The following is a 21,916-nucleotide window of genomic DNA, read 5'->3' as shown; positions in this document are numbered from 1 at the left end:
TAAGAATAACTTGAGTTCACTCAAAAAAGATAAATATATCATTAATTTAGCCATTGTAGACATTAATTGAATTAATTAAACTTTATATATAAATATTTAAAACGACAAATATAAAATTGTTATTATTTTAGGTGAAAACAGAGCATCGGTGGGAAATAAAAAGGTGAAAACACTATATGTAAAGATTTTTTTTAAAAAAAATGGCATGAAACTAGTTAAGAAATCAATAGTAATAAAAATTTAAAATTTAAGTTAAAGCTTACGTTTAAAAAAAAAAAGCCATTCAACTGAAGCACGAGCTACACAACTTTGAGAATAGAAATTCAATTTGCAATAAATGAGACAAGTATAGCATGGACTTGTAACCTGTTAGAAGAGTGAAAATAGAAATTCAAACTTCAATAAATGAGACAGGTATGACATGGACTCTAACTTTCAGTTTGTTAGAAGAGTGAAAATAGAACTTAAACTCATCAATGAATGAGACAAGTATAACATGGACTTGTAACCTTCGGTTTGTTAGAAGAGTGAAAATAGAGCTTAAACTCTTCAATGAATGAGGCAAGTATAACGTGGACTTATAACCTTCAGAGTATGTTTTATGAGTGAAGAAAAAAAATTAAATTTAAATTAGAAGAGAAATAAAAATGCCATAAAATGGAGGGAGGCCAAGGCCTATGCTTGTGTGAACTATAAGACCACATGCACGTGTGAAATTGAGCCAAATAAAGTGTCACGTTTATATTCATGTTAACTCTAACAACCCAAGGTTAATGATAAGATTAAATTGTCACACATTTACATATTTAAAAATTAAATTAATTTTTTTATCTTTTAGGAACAAAATTTTAACCGTTTACAATTTCATGGACCAAATAAGCCATTGAAAAAAAAATTCCTTTCATTTAACTTCTCTCTGAGCATGACCTAGTTTCTTTTTGTTTCTCTTTTTATTGCCCCCTCAGTTTCACAAAAGTTACAAAATAAAAAGGAGCCATCACTTCTGATTTGGGTCTTTTTTTGCAGCAACCATTGACTATGTTTTTGCCCGTTGTGAGGATGGCCGACTTAATAATAGGACAGATGGCTAATTAAAAAAAAATAATGATAGGACGGATGATTGTGCTTCCTTTCAACCATTTTTACTTAATTATAGCCAGGAAGAACCACAGCAATTTTTATAGTATTGAGACCTAACCATGAAAAGGTGAAAAAGACTATACTACTATATTAAAAATATGGCTAAAATATGGTATTTTATGTTTTCGATTATATTTAGTTTGATTCTTTATTTTTTAAAAATATCCTTTCAAAACAATGATTGTTTTTTTTATTTTAGAATATGATTTTAAACCTAGTCTAGCATAATTTAGAATTTTTTTTTATATATTTTTCAAACTCATTTTTCCATGACTTCGTTTTTTTACAAGAAAAATTATACAATGACTTTAATTTATAGATTTTCTTGTGATCATTTTTTTCCTGTGAATTATGTAGATTCTTTAAATATATATTAGATCAATTCTCTTAATTTTTTATTCGGTAGCAGACAGGGTTATAAAACTCTAGGGTATTACTAAAGTTAAAAAAAATTAATATTGCAAAAAGAAAATTAAGTAAATATTTAATATTTAAATATTACCATCAATTACTTAAATCACCTGTAAGACATGATATCCTTCAGCAAGGGGAAAGAAAACACCTATAAGACATGATATTATCAAAATTATTGCATTAAATTTATACACTTCAAACTTTGGCCCCTTCAATTATTTTTTCCAAGCTCTGCCACTGCATGGATCAAATTGCAACTAACAGCATCTATATACTGTGACAATTTGGTGACTCTTGAAAATTGTGGAAGAAATCTGCAGTGAACCAATGCTGTAATGAAAGTTGAGCTTCTTATGCAAAAGGGATGATGATACTGCATCCAACAAATGCTCCTATATATCTCATGCCATTGTCCTTAACCAACCAAGCAACCGAAGCAGCATGGAATCCAACACAGGTGACTTCTTCTCCAGCCCTATTTAAAGGAATAAAAATTAAATAAAATGAGGGAAAATCAAAATCCAATTAGAAGTTCACCATTCTCAGCAAGAGCAATTCAACAGTGTTATATACCATGATATCCCAATATTCACAAATTCAAATTCTGGCAATGCGTACTAAAAAGTTTGAAATTAACAGGAGCAAACATATATGACTAAAATATAAATTTAACTGATAGGTAAGCACAATAGTAACAACAACTTTGTGCATTGGAAGGAATGCTTATAAAATGCTTTCTATTAACATTTGAAGGAATAACACATGCATTTCTTCACATTATGTGAAACATACACATAATGTAAATTTGCCAGAACATGAGTGATTACAACTTTGTGCATTTGAAGCATTAAGTAAGGGTTTTCCAGAATTTGAAGGAAAGCTTGCTATTAATGTGTTTTGCATTTGAAGGAATGGTCTATCTTACCAATATCTGCAGCTACTCGATGAGCACACATAACTCCTGAGAAAGCTACAGCAATAACACCTTGTCCAGGGAAGCAGCTATCGCCAACACAGTAAAGACCATCTATGCCCTGAAAGTTTTATTTGTTTATGGCTTACTTTAATCATTGCATTCTAAAAGCATAGCAGAATGTTTCTATAACTGAACCGTTTGTTTATGGTAGACTTACTGTGGTATTGAATGGCATTCCCAATAACCCCTTTGGGATTCTGCGTGGCATTGGACCATAAGTTCCCTCATCACGAGCCAGGTATCGCCGGTGTGTCTTAGGTGTCCCTACCTATTATGAGGCTTAAAATTTCAGAAAACATACACATAATAAAAAAAGGCATAAGAATTAAACACAAAAAGAATTCCTAAGCATTATATAGATAGTTTCATCCATCTAAAGAGATAATTCAAACACTTACATAATAGCAAGCATGCTTCTATATTTAGCAACTAACTTCAATGAAAGTGGTTCTCCCGTTTTGACTCGAAATCATGATTTCCTAATAGCTCTTAAGTTAAGCAAGTATAACCTGTCCCACTTCCAGATGTTTTTCTAAAAGTAATCCTATTGAATTAATTTTGACTGCTTCAAAAATCATATACTGTGAAGTCATGAAAAGATTTCATCCATACAACTAAAACAAGAATTTGAAAGATTTAACTGAAACTACAAACACCTGTGAAAGAAAGAAAAAAGTAGCATATGAATTATTCAGCATCTTTTTGTTATAAATTATGTCTAGGGGTAATACCAACAAAAAAGATGAGAACAGTTTTTCTTGCCTACTATTCTAGTTGCAGTCTGTTACAAGCATCACAAAAAAGAATATCACATCTGAGGACAGCCATAGAATCACCTAAAACAAGGAAATAAAGGTTTTGTTAACAATTAAAAACACTTGGACAGAAACAGGCATTACTATCTTGAATGCTGGCTTGGGTTTGGATCTTTCAAGAATAAATGTAGTTATGTTGCACCAACATTTATGTTTAATCATCACCTTTAGCACAGCAGAATTTAGTGTTAGATTTCAGCTTAAAACCAATTGACATTAAGTGAAGTTGCCCATTAGATATATAAGCTGCACCCCGAGAAATAAGGCAGGCAATGTGAAACTTCCTAACTTTCAGATCCACAAGCAGCGAAATTGACTATAATTAGTTCTTTTCAAATATAACACCTGATTATTCTTATCAACAAGAAAATAGCATTACTCAAAGGTCATTACACAAATCAATGTTCCACATATCACAATACGATATCTGAATAATTCTGAATTAACCAAAGAGAGATCAAAAAATGCAAGTAACACACTGCCAGATTAACTAAATTTTTAAAATTAAAACATTTTAACCAATGCAGACAGAAAATGTGTCTATGCCCATGTTGTTGAGCTAATAAAGATAAGTAAAATCACACCTCCTTGATTTATTTTATTGCTTTTCTCAACGTAGGAAGTCACAGAAATACCATTCAGTACTATGAGGTCTGAGGCTATAGTCCATACCTCCATAAAATCAATGGATGATCTAAGACCAGGAAACAATTTATTCTCTAATCTGCTTGTGATTTCATCTGCTACAAGCTGCTTCTTTGCCTCATATTCTACTCTTGAGAGACCCTAGGACATAAAACAATGACATATTTGATATTGAGATTTTATGCATAAACTAATCTGCAAATGAATAAAACAGGAGGCAAAAAAAAAAAAAATCTAAAGTCATAGAAGCAAGCAACATGAAAATCTTCAACTTTGTTTATAAGTACTCAGTATTCAGTATTGCCTACCTCCCAGTCCTCCATGGAAGAAGTTGTGAATATATGAAGGATATGACGGCCTTCAGGAGCCAATGATGAATCAAGAACAGTTGGTATACTTAGAAAGATACTTCCATATGGCTCCTCCAATTTGGACCAGTTGCTCTAGAGAGGTGCCAAGGAAATGCATATAGTTAATTATTCATTCTACAGCACAGAGACTATTAAGGAATACAAGTTGAGCAAACTTCCAACTACCTCAAGCACAAAATGGTGACAGTCTGTATCTGGCGGCAAAACCTCAGCTTTAACCCCCATGTGAATTGAAAGAAAAGATGGAGCTTTAACATAAACTTTCTGGAAGTTCTCTTCTTCTTTCGGAAGTGGAACGCCCTTCAGTAACTTTCCTACAATGTAACATTATGCAATTAGGGATTAGCTAAGAACTAATGAAGGCAGAGAAACATACACTGAGATTATCATTGAAATATTAACAAAAAATCTTATGAAATTTCTTATTTGGAACCAACCAAATGTATCCCATCTGGTAGCATTTGATATTATAGTTTTGGCAAAGAACTCTCTGCCATTTGAAAGCCTCACACCTACCTGCAAAAAGCATAGTACAGTTCTTGAAGAAAAAATGCTTCTTTCCAAAATATGTCATCAATGTTTCTATTATGATGTGTCACTTACAGCTTTGCCCTGCTCAATTATAATACTGGTGACATTTGCTTTGTAAACTATCTCGCTACCCTGATCAACGAGACCTTTTGCTAAGGACTTTGCTATCCCACCAACACCCCCAAGAGGGTAGTTAATCCCACCAAAGTGTCTGTCACATAGAACCTGGAGGAAAAAAAGGTGTCAAGCCATGCAGGAAATGGAGAGCAAGAGAGGCAGAGGTGAACTATGCAACAGGACACTATACTTCACATTACATTAGTGTTTTCACTGTTTGGACTGGTAACATGAATTTCTAATTCTATCACCCCTACACTTTTCATGGTGGGTTTAATATGTTGAGTCCTGTAAAAATGGCAATTTTGGTTTTAGTTCCTTCAAAAGAAATTGTTGGTTTTGGTCCTCGTAAATTTTAAAAATTTTGAGCAAGGTTCCTATTGCTATTTAGTGATAATGTAGCATGCATCTAAACATGCCATGTCACATGGCATGTTGGAGTGGTCATTTCGTAGCATGTTAAGATGTATGCCTTGTCATCATTCATCACTAAATAATAGTAGGAACTATTTTCCAAAAAAAAATTATGAGGACAAAGTTAAACCAAGATTTGGTATTTTTATTAGGATTAAGGACTAAAAACATATTTAACCCTTTCCTCCTTTTAGAATCAGTTATTAGAAAGAAAAAAAAAACAGGTAAACAACATGACAGATACCAACTGAAGGGTGACATTTACATCTTACAGTTTACATGTTTAACATTTCAAATCTAAAAATACTAGAATATTTGTAAAGTTATTAGGAGATTAAGAAAGGAGACTCAAGTTACTGAGAATCAATTTGGTTTCATGCCGGGAAGGTCGACCATGGAAGCGATTTATTTATTACGGCGGGTGATGGAGCAATATCGCATGGCCCAACAAGACTTGCACTTGATTTTTATTGACTTGGAGAAAGCGTATGATAGAGTGCCTAGAGAGATTTTGTGGAAAGCTCTAGAGAAGAAAGGGGTTAGGGTTGCATATATTCGAGCTATCCAAGATATGTATGATAGGGTATCGACTAGTGTTAGGACACAGGGTGGAGAGTCAGACGTTTTTCCCATCACAATTGGTTTACATCAAGGGTCAACCCTTAGCCCCTACCTTTTTACCTTAATTCTGGATGTCCTCACGGAACAAATCCAAGAGATAGCGCCGAGATGCATGCTTTTTGCAGATGACATAGTCCTCCTTGGAGAGTCGAGGGAGGAGTTGAATGAGAGGTTGGAAACTTGGAGACGAGCTCTAGAAACACATGGCTTTCGCCTAAGCAGAAGAAAATCGGAGTATATGGAATGTAAGTTCAACAAAAGAAGGAGGGTTTCTAACTCAGAGGTGAAAATAGGAGACCATATTATCCCTCAAGTCACACGGTTTAAATATCTTGGGTCTGTAATACAGGATGATGGGGAAATTGAAGGGGATGTGAATCATCGCATTCAAGCAGGATGGATGAAATGGAGAAAAGCATCGGGGGTGTTATGTGATGCAAAGGTACCGATCAAGCTAAAGGGAAACTTTTATCGGACTGCGGTAAGACCGGCGATTTTGTACGGAACAGAATGTTGGGCGGTCAAGAGCCAACATGAGAATAAAGTAGGTGTAGCGGAGATGAGGATGTTGCGGTGGATGTGTGGTAAGACTCGACAGGATAAAATTAGAAACGAAGCTATTAGAGAGAGGGTTGGAGTAGCGCCTATTGCAGAGAAGATGGTGGAAAATAGACTTAGGTGGTTTGGGCATGTAGAGAGAAGACCGATAGACTCTGTAGTGAGGAGAGTAGACCAGATGGAGAGAAGACAAACAATTCGAGGCAGAGGAAGACCCAAAAAGACTATAAGAGAGGTTATCAAAAAGGATCTCGAAATTAATGGTTTGGATAGAAGTATGGTACTTGATAGAACATTATGACGGAAGTTGATCCATGTAGCCGACCCCACCTAGTGGGATAAGGCGTTGTTGTTCTTGTTGTTGTTGTATTTGTAAAGTTATTAGGACTAAGCAGTCTATGTTGGATTGAATTCATGCTAGTTCCATTTTTTTACTATCTAATCCCCCAATCCCATCCATCACAACCAGAAGCAATGAATGCAAGCATGAATCCTTCTCTCCTAGACAATTTAAGAAATGAAATATGATTGAAAGAACTGAAAGAATGAAAAAGATAAATGAAGAGATTACCATGGCAGCATTGATCATTGGTGTCTGCAAAGCATTGACTGTGCTCACTATAAAACACTGCAATAACACATATTTTACCAATCATGCACCAATAATTGAATAATCAAACAATGTGTAAATCAGTGGTGCTATCTCACTTGAAAATAGTTTAGAAAAAGATAAAAGTCATGTGGCACTGTTTATTTTTGCCTCAATTTCTACAATGGGACCCACAACAAATGCCCTCGACCTCTTTTATGAGATCTAAGAAATATATGATTAGATATGTTTTAATTACAGCAGTTTAGTATGGGATTACTTTCCTTATTACTCATTATTTAGTTTCCTTATTTTGTAAACCTCCTTCATTGTAAATAAGAGTATTTTGTGTGGTCTGATAAGGACAACACAAAACAATAAATAATTCTTACATGGTATTAGAGCAGAGGGCCTACCAGGAACAGTGGGTCTTCGGTGAGACATGATTTTTGTAATACCTCAACCAAGAATAACCAGCTCTGAGCTAGGTTGAGGGAATAAGGAAAAACCGTCCCTCACCGGGGTGGGTCTCCGGTCAGCCCTTTTGCTCGTTGCCTTCTATCATTCTTTTTCCAGTTTCTAGTGGACCTCTCTGCTTGTCGTTCTACCACCGATGACCTCCACACTGGATTGCTCCAGCAGCTGCTGCTGCAAGTGCCTCCACACACCTCTTTTCTTTTTCGGGGGAACAGTACCTGCAACACCTGTGTCCACCGTTTGGCCACCGCTGCCCATCCCTTTCTTCGACGACCTACTATGACTGGAGTCACCATCCACCAGCGACCTCTGAGCCAAAGTTGCAACCCACAACTCCTCTGCACATGCCCACATGTGCCTCCTCTCCAGCACGTGTAACTCATGCTCTCTTCACAAATCAGTGTGTGGCATCGTTTCCAGTGAGACCCATCCTTTGGAGATCCCTGCACTGCCATTCCCTACTTCCAGTGGACTTGTCCAACCCTTGTTCAGACCTGTTTGGCTTTCGTTTGGCTCACGTTTCAATGTGTTTCATGGCGTCAACCAACCCTCCTTCAGAATTGGCTTCCGCAACGATGTTCACCAATGTCCCTTGCACAAACACATCTGTGCACGCCCACTGTTGGGCATATTTGGCAACCAGTGCACTGCCCTCTTGTCGTTCTGCATCAACAACCTTTCAAGAACACCATGCCATCCACATGCGCAGTCAATTCAACACACCACCACAGCAACCCCATGCAGGGCCCTTTTCCGGCAAGAGAAGTTCAAGTACACGATGCGTGACACATCTCCGACAAGCATCAGACTGGAACTGCCTCCTTCCGCCTTAGGGCGTGCTTTATTCACGGGTGAACAACACCCGTCGCCACTACGGAACTTCGTTGGCTGCAGCCGAGGTTTTTCGGCACAACCACACGACTGGAGCCGTCTTTATTTTTATTTATATTGGGTTTACCATATTTGAAACAAGCTTGGTTCATATGACATATGCTCCAGTTTGAGGGGGAGTGTGAAATATATGATTTGATATGTTTTAATTACAGCAGTTTAGTATGGGACTATTTCCCTTATTACTCATTATTTAATTTCCTTGTTTTGTAAACCTCCCTCATTATAAATAAGAGTATTTCATGTGGTCTGATAAGGACAACACACAACAGTAAATAATTCATACAAGATCCACTAGAATTGATTCTTCTCTTAGTCACCCCTTTTCATTCTTAACAGATTCCACTGAATAACTCTTCAAGACACATTTTCCTTACTAATTTCTTGAAACTTCTAACTGAATCAAACAAGTTGTATCTACCTCTGCATCTATGAAAGACAACAACTGTGGATCTTGAATGTACTTCCGAGCTATGGCTCCAGCATTCTGAGGCAAATAATAGGCTGCCAAAAATATTGTCAGAAAGGCTAATGGACAAAACATAAACATTGATAAAAAGCTCAAATATGGAGGGATGTGCAGATGGTGGTCAATGGCAACCCATATCAGTAGTACATTGTTGTTAGGCATGTCATGCTTATTGGTTAATAGAGATTGTCCATCACATCAATGTCCTACAAAAGAAACATACCAAGAATGATCATGATTGATCATCCTTTGCTATGTTCTTCTAGACAAAGCAAAAGTTAACAGATGCTCACATTGATAGAAATCTTCATTTCGAAGGTTTTCATAAATCAACTATTACAACTTGGTATTACAATAAATTGACGCATTTCGAAGATTTAAGCCAATTAATCACAAATCCAGAGACCCCTTAGGAGATCAATAATTCCAAATTCTTCAAACAGCCAAAAGTAAACTATGTAAATCAGATGTAATTCTCTAGGCCTGGTTTATCCTTATTCAGGAAGATAAAATGTTAATTATATGAGGAATTTTCATAAGCATCACTAACTCAAATCTTGCCCTAATATTCATGGTTAGGATAAAATTTGTCAAGTCAACTATGCAACATTTAAGAAGCAAACTGTAACTAACATAGTTAGTGATGTATTTGTTCCCTTTAACACCCTTTGCTTCCCCACAACATTTCTTTTAAATCATACATTAATCTCATGGCTAAAACATAACTCCTCCCAATCAAACAAAATACTGAAAAGATAAGCTAAACGGAACTGAAAAACAATATCAGCTATGGAATTGAAGTTTAGAGTTTTACATTTGTGGCCTCTCATTTTAAAATAAACAAGATGAAAGTACCTAGGGTCAAGCATTCAAGCGGCCTCCGAAAAAACTGTCCAAAAAGGTAGAGTGGCTCTTCTAGTGACTTCAATTCCAATGAATTCAGAGCATTGAAAATCTAGCCATAACACATAAAAGCTCTTAAAAAGCGAATTTCAAGGAGAGGCAAAAATGCCTTAAGGGGGATGCAATCACCTCAATTAAGACAAACCTTCCAGCATTCACCGTAGAATTTAAGAATACCCTCCTTTTCATGGGGAAAGTAACTGGTCAGTTCTTCAATGAATTTATCATATTCTTTGTGCACTCGAACAGAAAGGTTATTCGGTAGATGGAAATGAACGGTTGTTGGATCAGGCACCACTTGCATCCGACAACCAACTGCTTCCAACGCTTGAGTTATCAAATTGAGATTACCCTACACAAATTTAACTCACATGATCCTCGTGATCCTAAGAAGAATACCATTCAACATAAAGAATAACTAGTAGTACGGTGTGTTGTTAAATAGCTGCTATGGCCCCGCCATGGCGGAATGGCGTGGCTGTTTTTTTGACAACGGCCATAGGAAATTTGTGAAGGGAGGCCTGCCATGGCAGCCCCATAAGGTGCAATGGCATGTTTATATGGTGGAATTTTGGCCTTCCGCCATGTTCCATCATCTGCCATTGATAACACTAGTACCCAAAGCTACTATTGGCTAAGGTATCATTCATAAATTAGCAAAATACAGTTATTTGGAGCTTAATTGATCAAAAACCAAACTTTACATATATCTATTCATGATCATGGGATTGTCACTGAAAAAACATATACCTTTAAGCTTTTGATTCCTTAATTTACTTCTCATGCGGTCTTTCTTTTATAACTAACTAATCAAAAGAGCAAACTAGATGCAGCCATTTTGCTCATTGCCACTAGCTAAGCACAATTAAACTGATAGTATCACAGAATAGTGTGTACATGACAACCAGAGAGAAACAGCGAGTCCCTCTCACAAACAAAGCATCCATATTCCTTCACTGTAACATTCAGCTCAGTGACCTCAACCCTAAATGTTCAACACCATCCAATCTTATCATACAATAAGTGAAATTAAAGTACATGATAACTTCACAACACAGCAAGAATCACATTCACCAATAAATAACTGACCTTATCACTGAAACCAAACATGACAGAAGACCCCACATCAAAAGTATAGCCATCTCTCTGGTAAAACCCAGAGCTTCCACCAGGAATCACATACTTCTCCAAAACCAAAACTCTGGCACCCTTCACTGCCAGCTGTGTCCCTGCAACCAACCCTCCAATCCCAGACCCTATCACAATTGCATCAAACTCTTCACCCTTACCCTTCACTCCTCCTCCCTTTACCACCACTTCTTCTACTCCCAGCGTTGACTTTGACCGCACAACCAACACCCCTTTTCTTCTGGGGGTATTGGAGCAAGACCCAGATGGAAATTCACTCCCTCCACGGTTTCCAAAGGCTAAAGATTGAAACTTTGGATGAAGGTTGGGGTTTTGAGAAGCAGACCTTGTTGGGAAATGATGGGGTGTGTGGGAAAAGGTGTGTTCAGAAAGGGAGAGGAAAGAGGAATTGAGCATTGTTATGCTTTGGTGGAGGTGTGACAAATTGGCATTAGCATAGAAGGTTGGGGAAATGTTTTGTAATTTGCAATGGTGTTGGTAGTGTGGATTCCACTGACTTGTAAAATTGATTCCTACCGAGAGAAAGACAGATAACGTTGTCTGTTTGTTATTGAGTTTTTTTTTTTTTTTTGTAGAGATAACTTTGTTTCTTATTTGTTGGTTGATCCAAACCGGGAAACTAGTAAATTTAATAAATTCAAAATGAGAAAAAAACATTTAATTGTTATTAATATTTAATGATTAATTTAATATATTTAATAAGTGAATGTGTATATTTATTGTATATTATGCTTATTTATATTTTCCCTTAATAGTTATTTCTATTAAATCATTTTTACTCTATTAGTTAGAGTATGTTTAGGAGAAGGAAAAAATATTTCATGTCGGTAAATCATGATTTTTAAGAATCATGAACCCTAGAAATTATAATTCCTACAAATAATTAAAATCTATTTTTTTATTTATAAGAATTTGTTTGATTCATTATTAATAAATTAAAAATATTTATATGAATTTCTCAAAAAATTTAATTACTTATCATATTGATTGATCTAGTGAAAAGAAAATACTATTTATATTGCAGTAAAACTTTTTTTTTTCTAACTTAGAAAAGTTAGATTCTCACATCTCCCATTCAAACAATTTTGTGAGAAATATAGTTAAAAAACATTTCCAAAAAATATTGTTTGATGAGAATTATTTTTTAAAAACTAAACGGAAAAACAAACATTTTCAAATACTAATTGCCAAGAAACTAAAAATTTCTCTTGTACTAAAGGCTCCCTTAGAGTTTATACTTAGATATAGGATACCACATTTCTAGAAAACTTTAAAGGAATATTTTCTTTTTTTTTTTTTTTTTGCCTTGTTCTCTTTATTCCTTATCATCTCGCTTTTTAAAATCTTATAACTTTATATTTTCAAGAACATTTTCTATGTATAATTATCTTTCCTTTATTGGTCATATTCACTATCGGCATTATAGTCTACAAGAAAAAGTCTTGTATAGAATTAACATATTTTGAATTCATATTTCAAGGTTAATTTTTCTTTTCTCTAATTGTATTATTCATTAGTGTTTGGTTCATATATGTGTATCATTGTATTGGTTCATCTTTTGAAGAGGTCCATAACTATTAATTAAGTCATTTTGGACACGTGTACTAGTCCTTGATTTATTGTGGACTGACGGATGTAGATAAAGCTTGGGTTGATAGCCTACATCCGTATGGAGTTAGATCTTGTCATATAATGGGATGGGATACATGGTGGGTCAAAAGGGTGGATATGATGGTCTTGGTGTCAAAAAAAAAATTGTACAACTATTTTGATAGCCAAATTTGTGGTCAAATTAAAGAAGGGGGATGTTGTTGCTTTCATTAAGTTGTCTTCATGGGAAGGTGGACAATGACCCCATGTTATTTTCAAATTTACAACTACTGTTGATGGTAGACTGGAGTAATAGATCTGGCTTTCTATGTTTCAATAATGTTCTTCCATTTGACATGACACATAAGAATAACAAATACAATTATCATTTGGTATAATTTTCTCTATATGCAATTATTATTCATAAACCAACATATTTGGTTGTGTTTTAGTGTTAGATGAAACAAGTGAGACATATAAGTGAATCTTAAAAGCTTTTTTAAAAGCAATGAAAAATAAACATCCCAAACAAGTTACGACTGATGAGGATGGGGCCATGAGGAAGGTTATAAAGCATATTTTTTTGGATACATGCCATCAACTATATGATTGACACCTTCAGAGAAAAGCATGTGAACATATTAAAAGTTCTTTGTTTATAGCTGATTTCTAGAAAGCAATACACTCAAATTTCAACCTAGATGAATTTGAAGATTTTTGGATAAAGATGGTTGAGAAGCATGGGCTTGTGGGAAACAAATGACTTTCTAATATGTATGAGAACATATCATCATGGGTTACTACATATTTTTCTAATAAGTTGTTTGCTTGTATACATACTACATCACGGTGTGAAGTTATCAATTCAATCATGAAGACATATGTTAATAACAAATGTAACATTTTTTAAATTTATGAATAAGTTTGAGCAAGCTTTAAAAGGATACATAAATGATGAATCGGAAGATGATTTTGGTTCTCTATATTTAGAATCTTATTTGACTATATCTCTTCATAGCATTGACAAGAATGCTACAAAAACCTACACAACATAGATTTTTAAAGAAGTTAAAGAGCACATTGTTTCGGTTTATGCTTATTTGTTACCTAAGGAGTGGTGAATAGGGACTAATTGATCTTCAAGTTGACCAAGTTCTATGATCCTAGTATGGAAATGAAATTTGTGCGTGATACCTGAAAGTCAACATTTTTTTGTGGATGTAGACATTTTAAGTTGCTCGGTAATTTGTGTTCGCATATTTTATGTGCCATGAAATTGGAGCACATGGATTGCATTCTAAACATTTTAATTTTGAAAAGGTGGACTAAGAATGCTAAGAGTTATTTTGTGTTAATTGTACCATTGGAAGGAGTTGCTTCTGATGCAATGGAGCTGGCTCAATTGGGGCATATCGGTTAAAGTAGATTATTCTTTTTGATCAATCAAAACCTCTTTTCAAACTGTACAAGTTTGGCATATTGTGATATTTGCACTAGGCATTGCAAAGGTAGTTGTAAAAAAGAAGGCAGACTACAAATGAGGTCTTAAAAGACATATTAAAGCTTACTGCTAAGTATGAGAAGTTAGAGGAGCCTATTGACACAAAAAACTCATCATTAAAGCACTTGCATGATCTCATACGAGTCAAAATTAAAGGTGCTCTAAAGAAGCGTAACAATGGCATTAAGAGGTCGGGATATTGTTCAAATTGTAGTAGCACAAAACAACATGTTAGGACGTGTTTAATGCATGATGGTGCAAATGATAAGATTATGAATGGAGATCAATTATGTCATTCAAAGTCATCTAGATTCAACATGTCAACTGATAGTGTAAGTTTTTGCTAAATGATTACAATTATAATTTAAATGGTTATGTTTTTTCAATTGTATAGGAAATGAGATGATTTTATTTGATCTTGTAGGATAAAAAAATAATGACATTTTATGTAAATAAGGGTTAGGACATTGTATTATTAACTAACCTTACAAATAATAATGACAAAGTAAATTAAGTTTGCTTTTATTTCAATTTCATTATTTTTGTCTATGGTTTTAAGTAATATTCTTTTTTTTTTTTATTTCTACAGAAAGGGTAAGGGAAATTTAGTGGTTGTTGTAATGGGAAGCAAAAGAAACAAAAAAACTTGACACAAAACCCAAATAATGCTCGTGCTAGTATAAGCTTATGGCTATTTGCATGTTGAGAAATGATTATGTACATGGCTTGACAATATGTGATATTTTTATTTCTATTTAGTCAAATGATTAATAAGTGATTATTATTATTATTATTATTATTATTATTATTATTATTATTATTATTGGATTTATCTTTTATTACATAATCAAATAGGTTGTTTGTTTCTATGGAATCACCTTGGTATGTCCCAAGTGTACACTATGTTCCCTCTAATGCTGCGTATGGTACAACCTACAATATCCCTAATGCAGCCATGGTATCCCCAATGTAATTCCCAAAGAATGGGAATGCTACTTCGAGCCAATGATCATTTAACTCACCTAATTATAGTGGAGTTCTTGTTTATTATTACAATACTCTCAAGTTTCCATTTTATCACAAGTACCTTAGGTTGTTAATGTGCTTATAAGATCATAACTTTGATGGCCTTTTCTTTGTTTCTTGTGTGTCATTTGATTTGTTTGTATGTTAAACTTTAAAATATACTATTTTAGCATTATCACGGATTTCCAATTGACTAAAATATGTTTTCGATCCCTAATAAATACTCAAATTTTGTGTTTGCTCCCTGCTAATTTTTTTTCTTTACATTGAGTCCCTAATAAAACAACAATTTTATTTTTAGTCTTTGATATTTTTTTAGTCCATGATAAATTAGTAAATTTTATATTTTCTCCCTGATAAAAAAAATTCATTTGTTAGTAGTCTTTTTCAAAGAGACTAATAATAAAGGAAAAAAGTTTATTAGAGAGAAAACACAAAATTCATAATTTATCAGAGACTAAAAAAATGTCGATGATCAAAAACAAATTTTTTTGTTTTATGAGGGAGCAAAATCGAAGAAAAAATTATTAGGGAGCAAACTTAAAATTCGAGTATTTATTAGGGATTACAAACATATTTTAGTTTATAAGTCACTTGATGATGGTGTTAAATTGTAACATTATTGTTTTAGGTGGAAAGGATGTTCAACCATAGTGGTTCCTCCCAAATACAATATAAAGGTATTTGCCTTGACTTAACATGTCTTTTCTTCATAATTATAAGATTGATATTTTTAGAGTATATGCTACCCTGACCAAAGGATTACTATTCTTTAGAGGTTTAATGTAGGCTCATTATTCTTAAGGTGTGTTTGATTTCCCATTTGGGGACCCATATGTCTGTTAAACCTGCATAGATTAGTGCTCCCAAATATTTGACAAATCTAAATGATAATTGAGTTGAACATGATTCTTGTCAAAATGGACATTCTATCCAAATCTACCATAATGTTATTTGTTCGTTCAACATTTATTTGATATGTTACATTAATCAACTATTTGAAATTTTAACAGTCTATTTCAACAAACATTATCCCTCAACAACCAATATTTAAGAACCTCAAACAAAAAACATTACCCCTCACCTACCAACATTTAAGAACCTATATCACAAAGCTTTACTGCTCAACAACCCATTAATCCAGTAATTATTTCTTTAGTTTGAAGTATCAAATGTGATTTGAAACTTCGTGTAATAAAATTTATCCCCTTTGTTTTTCAAAATTCATGTGTATGTGGTCTTTTTGATTTTGATATGCATCAATTTCTCTTTCTCATTCAGCTTCATGCAATACAATTTGTTCTCCTTTTATTATTAATTTGAATTTGTCATATCTTCATTAATTGAAAATATATTTTTATGTACATGTTTCTTTTGCAAACTTATGTTTTTAATACATGATATTAGCACCAATTTATTAGAAAATGTAATAAATAATAATAATATATTATAAATTCAAATATATTTTAAAAATAATGAAATAATTCATAGCTGTATTATATTATAAAATCCATATATATTTTAGTAAATATATAGTTGAAAGTATTTTTCATTCATATAGTAGGACTGGGAGGCGAAGCGTTAGGAAGTATGGGTGACCCCCATTTTGTGCAAGATCAGAACAAGTATTCCTTCCCACCATATGGCTTGCCTCCCAACTATACACCACCCAATGTTGCACAAGCTCCTGATGAGAATGTCAATAACTCCACTACCATACTCATTGAGAGCTAACAACCCCAATCTGATCATGCACATGTCTCTCAACCCATGGGGAGGCACATGAGGCACCCCGAGACCATAATCTAGTCGACTTTGAGCCTTACCTCGGATGTACCGTTGAGGGGCAGGCATTTTGCGACGTACCCCTGCCAAACACTTCGGGGGACCCTCAATATCACCCACAACCACAACCCTTGCATTTTGTGGTGGGAAGAGTCCCTCCCGCTATAGTGGAAAGGGAGAAATTGGATCATATAGAGGAAAGGCTTAGGGCCATTGAAGGAGACGGAGATTATGCCTTTGCTGATATGGCAGAACTGTGCCTAGTGCCTGACGTCGTTGTCCCTCTGAAGTTCAAGGTATCGGATTTTGGTAAGTACAAGGGGACTACTTGCCCCAAAAATCACCTGAAGATGTACAACAAAAAAATGGGGGCATACGCGAAAGATGAAAAATTGTTGATGCATTTCTTCCAGGAAAGTCTTACTGGGGCAGCTGTTACCTGATATACTAATCTAGAACCTTCTTGAGTCCATTCTTGGAAGGACCTAATGGTTGCCTTCATTAGGAAGTATCAGTACAATTCTGATATGGCTCTGAATAGGATGCAACTACAGAACATGTGTAAAAATGAGCATGAATATTTCAAAGAATACTCCCAAAGGTGGAGGGATCTGACAGCTCAAGTAGCGCCCCCAATGACGGAGAAGGAGATGATAACAATGATAGTGGACACGTTACCAATGTTCTACTATGAGAAGATGGTGGGTTACACGCCTCCAAGCTTTGCCAATTTAGTTTTTGCCGGCAAAAGGATCAAAGTGGGTCTGAAAAGAGGCAAATTTGATCATCCTACTTTGATGAATAAGAAGTCTGGGGCAAATGAAGAGAATAAGAAGGAGGGAGGAACCCATGTCGTGACTGTCGTTCCTACATGGCCAAATTTCCCACCAGCTCAACAATGTCAATACTCAGCCAATATCAACCCTTCTTATTACCCACCACCCTATCAGCCAAGAACACCCAATCATCCACAAAGGCCACCCCTAAATCAGCCACAAAGCCCGCCTGCCGCACATCCGATACCAGACACCACCCTTAACATGAACCAAAACACCAATTAGGGAAGGAATTTTCCAGCAAAGAATCTTGTAGAATTCACCCTAATTCCAGTGTCGTATGCTAACTTACTCCCATATCTACTCAATAATGTAATGGTAGCCATAACCCTAGCCAAGGTTCCTCAACCTCCATTTTTCCGAGGATACACCTCGAACGCAACATGTGCTTATCATGGAGGAGTCCTGAGGCATTCCATTGAGCATTGTATGACCTTAAAACATAAGGTGCAAAGTCTAATTGATGCGGGTTTGCTAAAATTCGAGGAGGATAATCGCTTTTGAATTTTGACATTGGCAAGCGACACTATGCATGGGGCAATTTGAAGGTTGTTGTTAGATGTCTCCAATGACTTATTATAATTTTCAAGTTTATGCCATTACTGTAAACAACAGTCACAATGCTAATAATATTGATAAATTTGATGTCCTTGTCTCTCATTCTCTCACAATTACATCTTTGCTATGAATGTAAGCTGTTGGTTTGTTTGGTCAAGTGACCTACGCTTTTGAGTTGATCTCCAAGTCTATTCTATCAGAAATTGCTCGTTCTCCATGTTTGGTGAGGGTGCCGTAAACGACGAGTAAAGTAAAAAGTAAAAAAAAAAACGTTTGATTGATTGTGTTTCAAATCAAAAAGTACAAACGTTCATGTGACCTTATTTTATCATTTTTAAAAGTTTTCTTTTTGAGAGAAAAGTGAGTTGTCAAGAACAAGAGTCATTCAGCTTAATCTGTCAATTGAAAAATCCTTTAAATATTTCTTGTCCTTGAAAATTCATTTTCGAGAACCTGCACAGTTTCTTTCATTTTTCCTTGCTACAAGGTCATGACAAAAGACAACAATGGATACCTCAGAGCCTTACATTGGGGCAATGAGAGGCACCATGCATGAGCCTCGAGCGAACCTAGGGCAGATCAAAAGTTCTCACTCGATAGGTCGAGAACCCGAAAGGGCGGCCTAGGAAAAAATTAGGGTAATAAAATATTCAAAATAAAAAGAGGAAAAAAAACAATCAGGAGCATGTTATTAAGGTTTTGTCCCAAAATCCAAACTACAAAAGGATCTAAGTCAAGATTTGAAATGACACATGGCCATGTTTTAACATCCCAAACACTAGTTTATCCTTTGCTACCCCCTCTGAGCCAAAGCATATTTATTTTCTAAAAACAACAAAAAAAAAAAACAGCAAAAGCAAAATAGAAACCCTGAGTAGGAACCACCAATAAACCAGCGGGAAGAGCAATGCAAACAACACATGCATGGAGTTGGGCAATAATGAAAAAAAAATATACCTGCCGAAGGCGAGTGAAGAAAAAAAAGAGAGACAAAGATCTCCGGAATTTACAAGAAAGGCACAAAAGTGCAACGAAAGATTAATGTATAAGACAAAAGGAGTAGAGCCCAACCCAAAAGTACAAGCAAGACTCTGAAGGTTCTTACTCAATGTAACCCTTAAACACTCTTTGAGCCTCTCTAATCCTTTCTTTCATAGCCCTCTTACCCCTGACCACGTTACAAGCCTAGTAAAGCCCATGTGGATCAAGGAATGACTAATTTTTCTTTTAAGTTGGGATTTTGGAATGGAACCTACACACGTTTGTGATTGTTAATATATATATATATATATATATATATATATATATATATATATAAAAGAAGAGAGAATCCTCGAGGTTTCGCACTCGCACATTTGAGAAGAAAACTCATCTGACTAGGAGCTTGTGGAAAATGCCCAAAGACAATTGTGTTAGTAAGGTACATCTGATGTTAGTCGCTCATGCAGATTCCTTAGGATTCCTTTTGAATCCAAGGGTGACCTTTGTTGTATAAATTCTTTCAGGATCAACCCATGTCATCATGTTTCAGCGGGATTACCCTTGGCATCACTCTACGATCTTAAATCAGGAAAGTTTCACTTGGTAACATACCAAAGTGTGACAATCCATTGCCATCCTTCAATAGGGCGCACGATCGATTCCAAAGCCTTATGTTTTCTTGCTGTGTAGAATAATCAAAGTTTTTAAAAAGAAATGGGAAAACTCTAGGATCAATATTTCGGTTGATTGATTAAATGTCAAACAACTCCATTGCTACCACTCTAAAATTGTCAATTGACTAAATCAAACAAAACATACACTCTGAGGGAGTCCTCGAAGAGATTTGCAAAAAGATAGGATGAGGTCTCATGAGTTATCACGTCTTTTAGAAAGAGACAGTCAATCTGTGTTTTTCACAAAAAAAGGCAAAGAATCAAATCAAAATCAAAATCACAAAAATAGGAAATAATGTCATGAGTATTACACGATTTTCATGATTCAAAACCTTTTGCATTACTAGTATTTCAAGATGAAGGTTACATGCATCTGCATCCCAAATCATGTTCATAGTAGACTATAAGTGCATAGATTTCTCTTTATATGCCACTTTCCCAAATCTAATCTTTCAAGTTTAGGATGAGAGACACTCTCAAAGATTCAAACTCTTGCTTTCTCATAAGGTTAAACCCTTTGGTACTAGTACCTATGGGCTTGTTTCACAGGACTCAAAGTCCTCGCCTTTATCTTTCAAAGACTATCAAAGCCTTTTGTCTTGCAGAGACTTCAATGTCTTCTGCCTTTACATTTCAAAGACTATCAAAGTCTTTTGTCTTGCAAAACCTTCTATGTCTTCTGCCTTTATATTTCAAAGACTATCAGAGTCTTTTGTCAAGACTATCAAAGTCTTCTTTACATTTCAAAGACTATCAGAGTCTTTTGTCAAGACGACAATGTCTTTATTTACATTTCAAAAGACTTCAATATCTTCAGTCATTTACGCTTTCAAAAGACAACAATGTCTTCATTTACATTTCAAAAGACCTCAATGTCTTCAGTCATTTATGCTTTCAAAAGACAACAATGTCTTCATTTACATTTCAAAAGACTTCAATATCTTCAGTCATTTACGCTTTCAAAAGACGACAATGTCTTTATTTACATTTCAAAAGACTTCAATGTCTTTAGTCATTTACGCTTTCAAAAGACGACAATGTTTTCATATACATTTCAAAAGACTTCAATGTCTTTAGTCATTTACACTTTCAAAAGACAACAATGTCTTCATTTACATTTCAAAAGACTTCAATGTCTTCAGTCATTTATGCTTTCAAAAGACTACAATGTCTTTATTTACATTTCAAGACTTCAATGTCTTTTTGTCTTTTATAGGACTCAATGTCCTTGTCTTTGTGCTTCATAGGACTCGACGTCCTCTATTCCTATGCTTTGAAAAAAAAAAGAAGAACTTCAGAAGTCTTTTACTCCATAGAACTTCAATGTCCTCATGTTTTCTCGGTTTCACTTCCTTGGTTCGCCAGTTGCCCAGTCGAATAGCAAGATCGCTCGAATGAAATTAGAGGTCCTTATCTTTACTTCCCTTTTATTTCTAATAAAAGATAAGTAAAAAGGGGCAACTGTCATACCCTAATTTCGTCCGGAGACTATCATTCATGGATATTTGGATTCTCGCTAGTTGAATTGAGTTGTTCGACGTCAGTTACTGCGCAAAATGAAAGATCATTCGATGTTTTGGTCAAGGATGTGAAAAATAACCAAGGAGAGGGGAAAAAGGGTCATTTTAAGCTTTTTTCTGAACCCTGGCTCGCCCAGGCTAGCCTCTGGCTCGCCTGGTGCCCCAAATAGCTTAGGGGTAAAGTAACCAGCTCTCCTGGGTGAGCTGCCATGACCCCAAATGCCATCTTTTGCTATAAATAGGCATGATGGAGGCTGAGTAAATGGTTCCAAGGTCCAACATTGAGAGAAATTGAGAGAAATCAGAGAGAGGAAGAAGAAAGAAAAGGAAAACGATCTATGCACCCTTAGGCGTCCTCTTTTGTT

The 21,916-nt window shown here is 35.1% G+C and overlaps 1 protein-coding gene across 6 annotated transcripts; it reads right to left on the bottom strand.

The window, feature by feature from the left end:
• Positions 1 to 1,612: 1,612 nt before the first annotated feature.
• LOC100798275 (prolycopene isomerase, chloroplastic) lies at positions 1,613 to 11,617 on the bottom strand. 6 transcript variants are annotated; one of them, XM_003519043.5, is made up of 13 exons: positions 11,021 to 11,617; positions 10,077 to 10,283; positions 9,884 to 9,983; positions 8,981 to 9,063; positions 7,174 to 7,230; positions 4,965 to 5,117; positions 4,799 to 4,877; positions 4,527 to 4,675; positions 4,299 to 4,433; positions 4,018 to 4,131; positions 2,688 to 2,798; positions 2,480 to 2,588; positions 1,613 to 2,029 (listed from the first exon to the last, which is right to left on the bottom strand). In XM_003519043.5, exons 1-13 carry the CDS (start codon positions 11,474 to 11,476, stop codon positions 1,956 to 1,958), a joined length of 1,827 nt encoding a protein of 608 aa, XP_003519091.1. In that variant the 5' UTR covers positions 11,477 to 11,617; the 3' UTR covers positions 1,613 to 1,955. The 6 variants fall into 6 exon arrangements, with proteins under 6 accessions (XP_003519091.1, XP_025981717.1, XP_014623732.1 ...); XM_026125932.2 differs by having other exon boundaries at positions 11,017 to 11,520; XM_014768246.3 differs by lacking the exon at positions 7,174 to 7,230 and having other exon boundaries at positions 11,021 to 11,607.
• Between the last annotated feature and the right edge of the window lie 10,299 nt (positions 11,618 to 21,916).

This window comes from Glycine max, chromosome 2 (genome assembly GCF_000004515.6).
Source record: "Glycine max cultivar Williams 82 chromosome 2, Glycine_max_v4.0, whole genome shotgun sequence".
NCBI classification, from domain to species: domain Eukaryota; kingdom Viridiplantae; phylum Streptophyta; class Magnoliopsida; order Fabales; family Fabaceae; genus Glycine; species Glycine max.
This window is presented reverse-complemented; position numbering and strand designations above follow the sequence as displayed.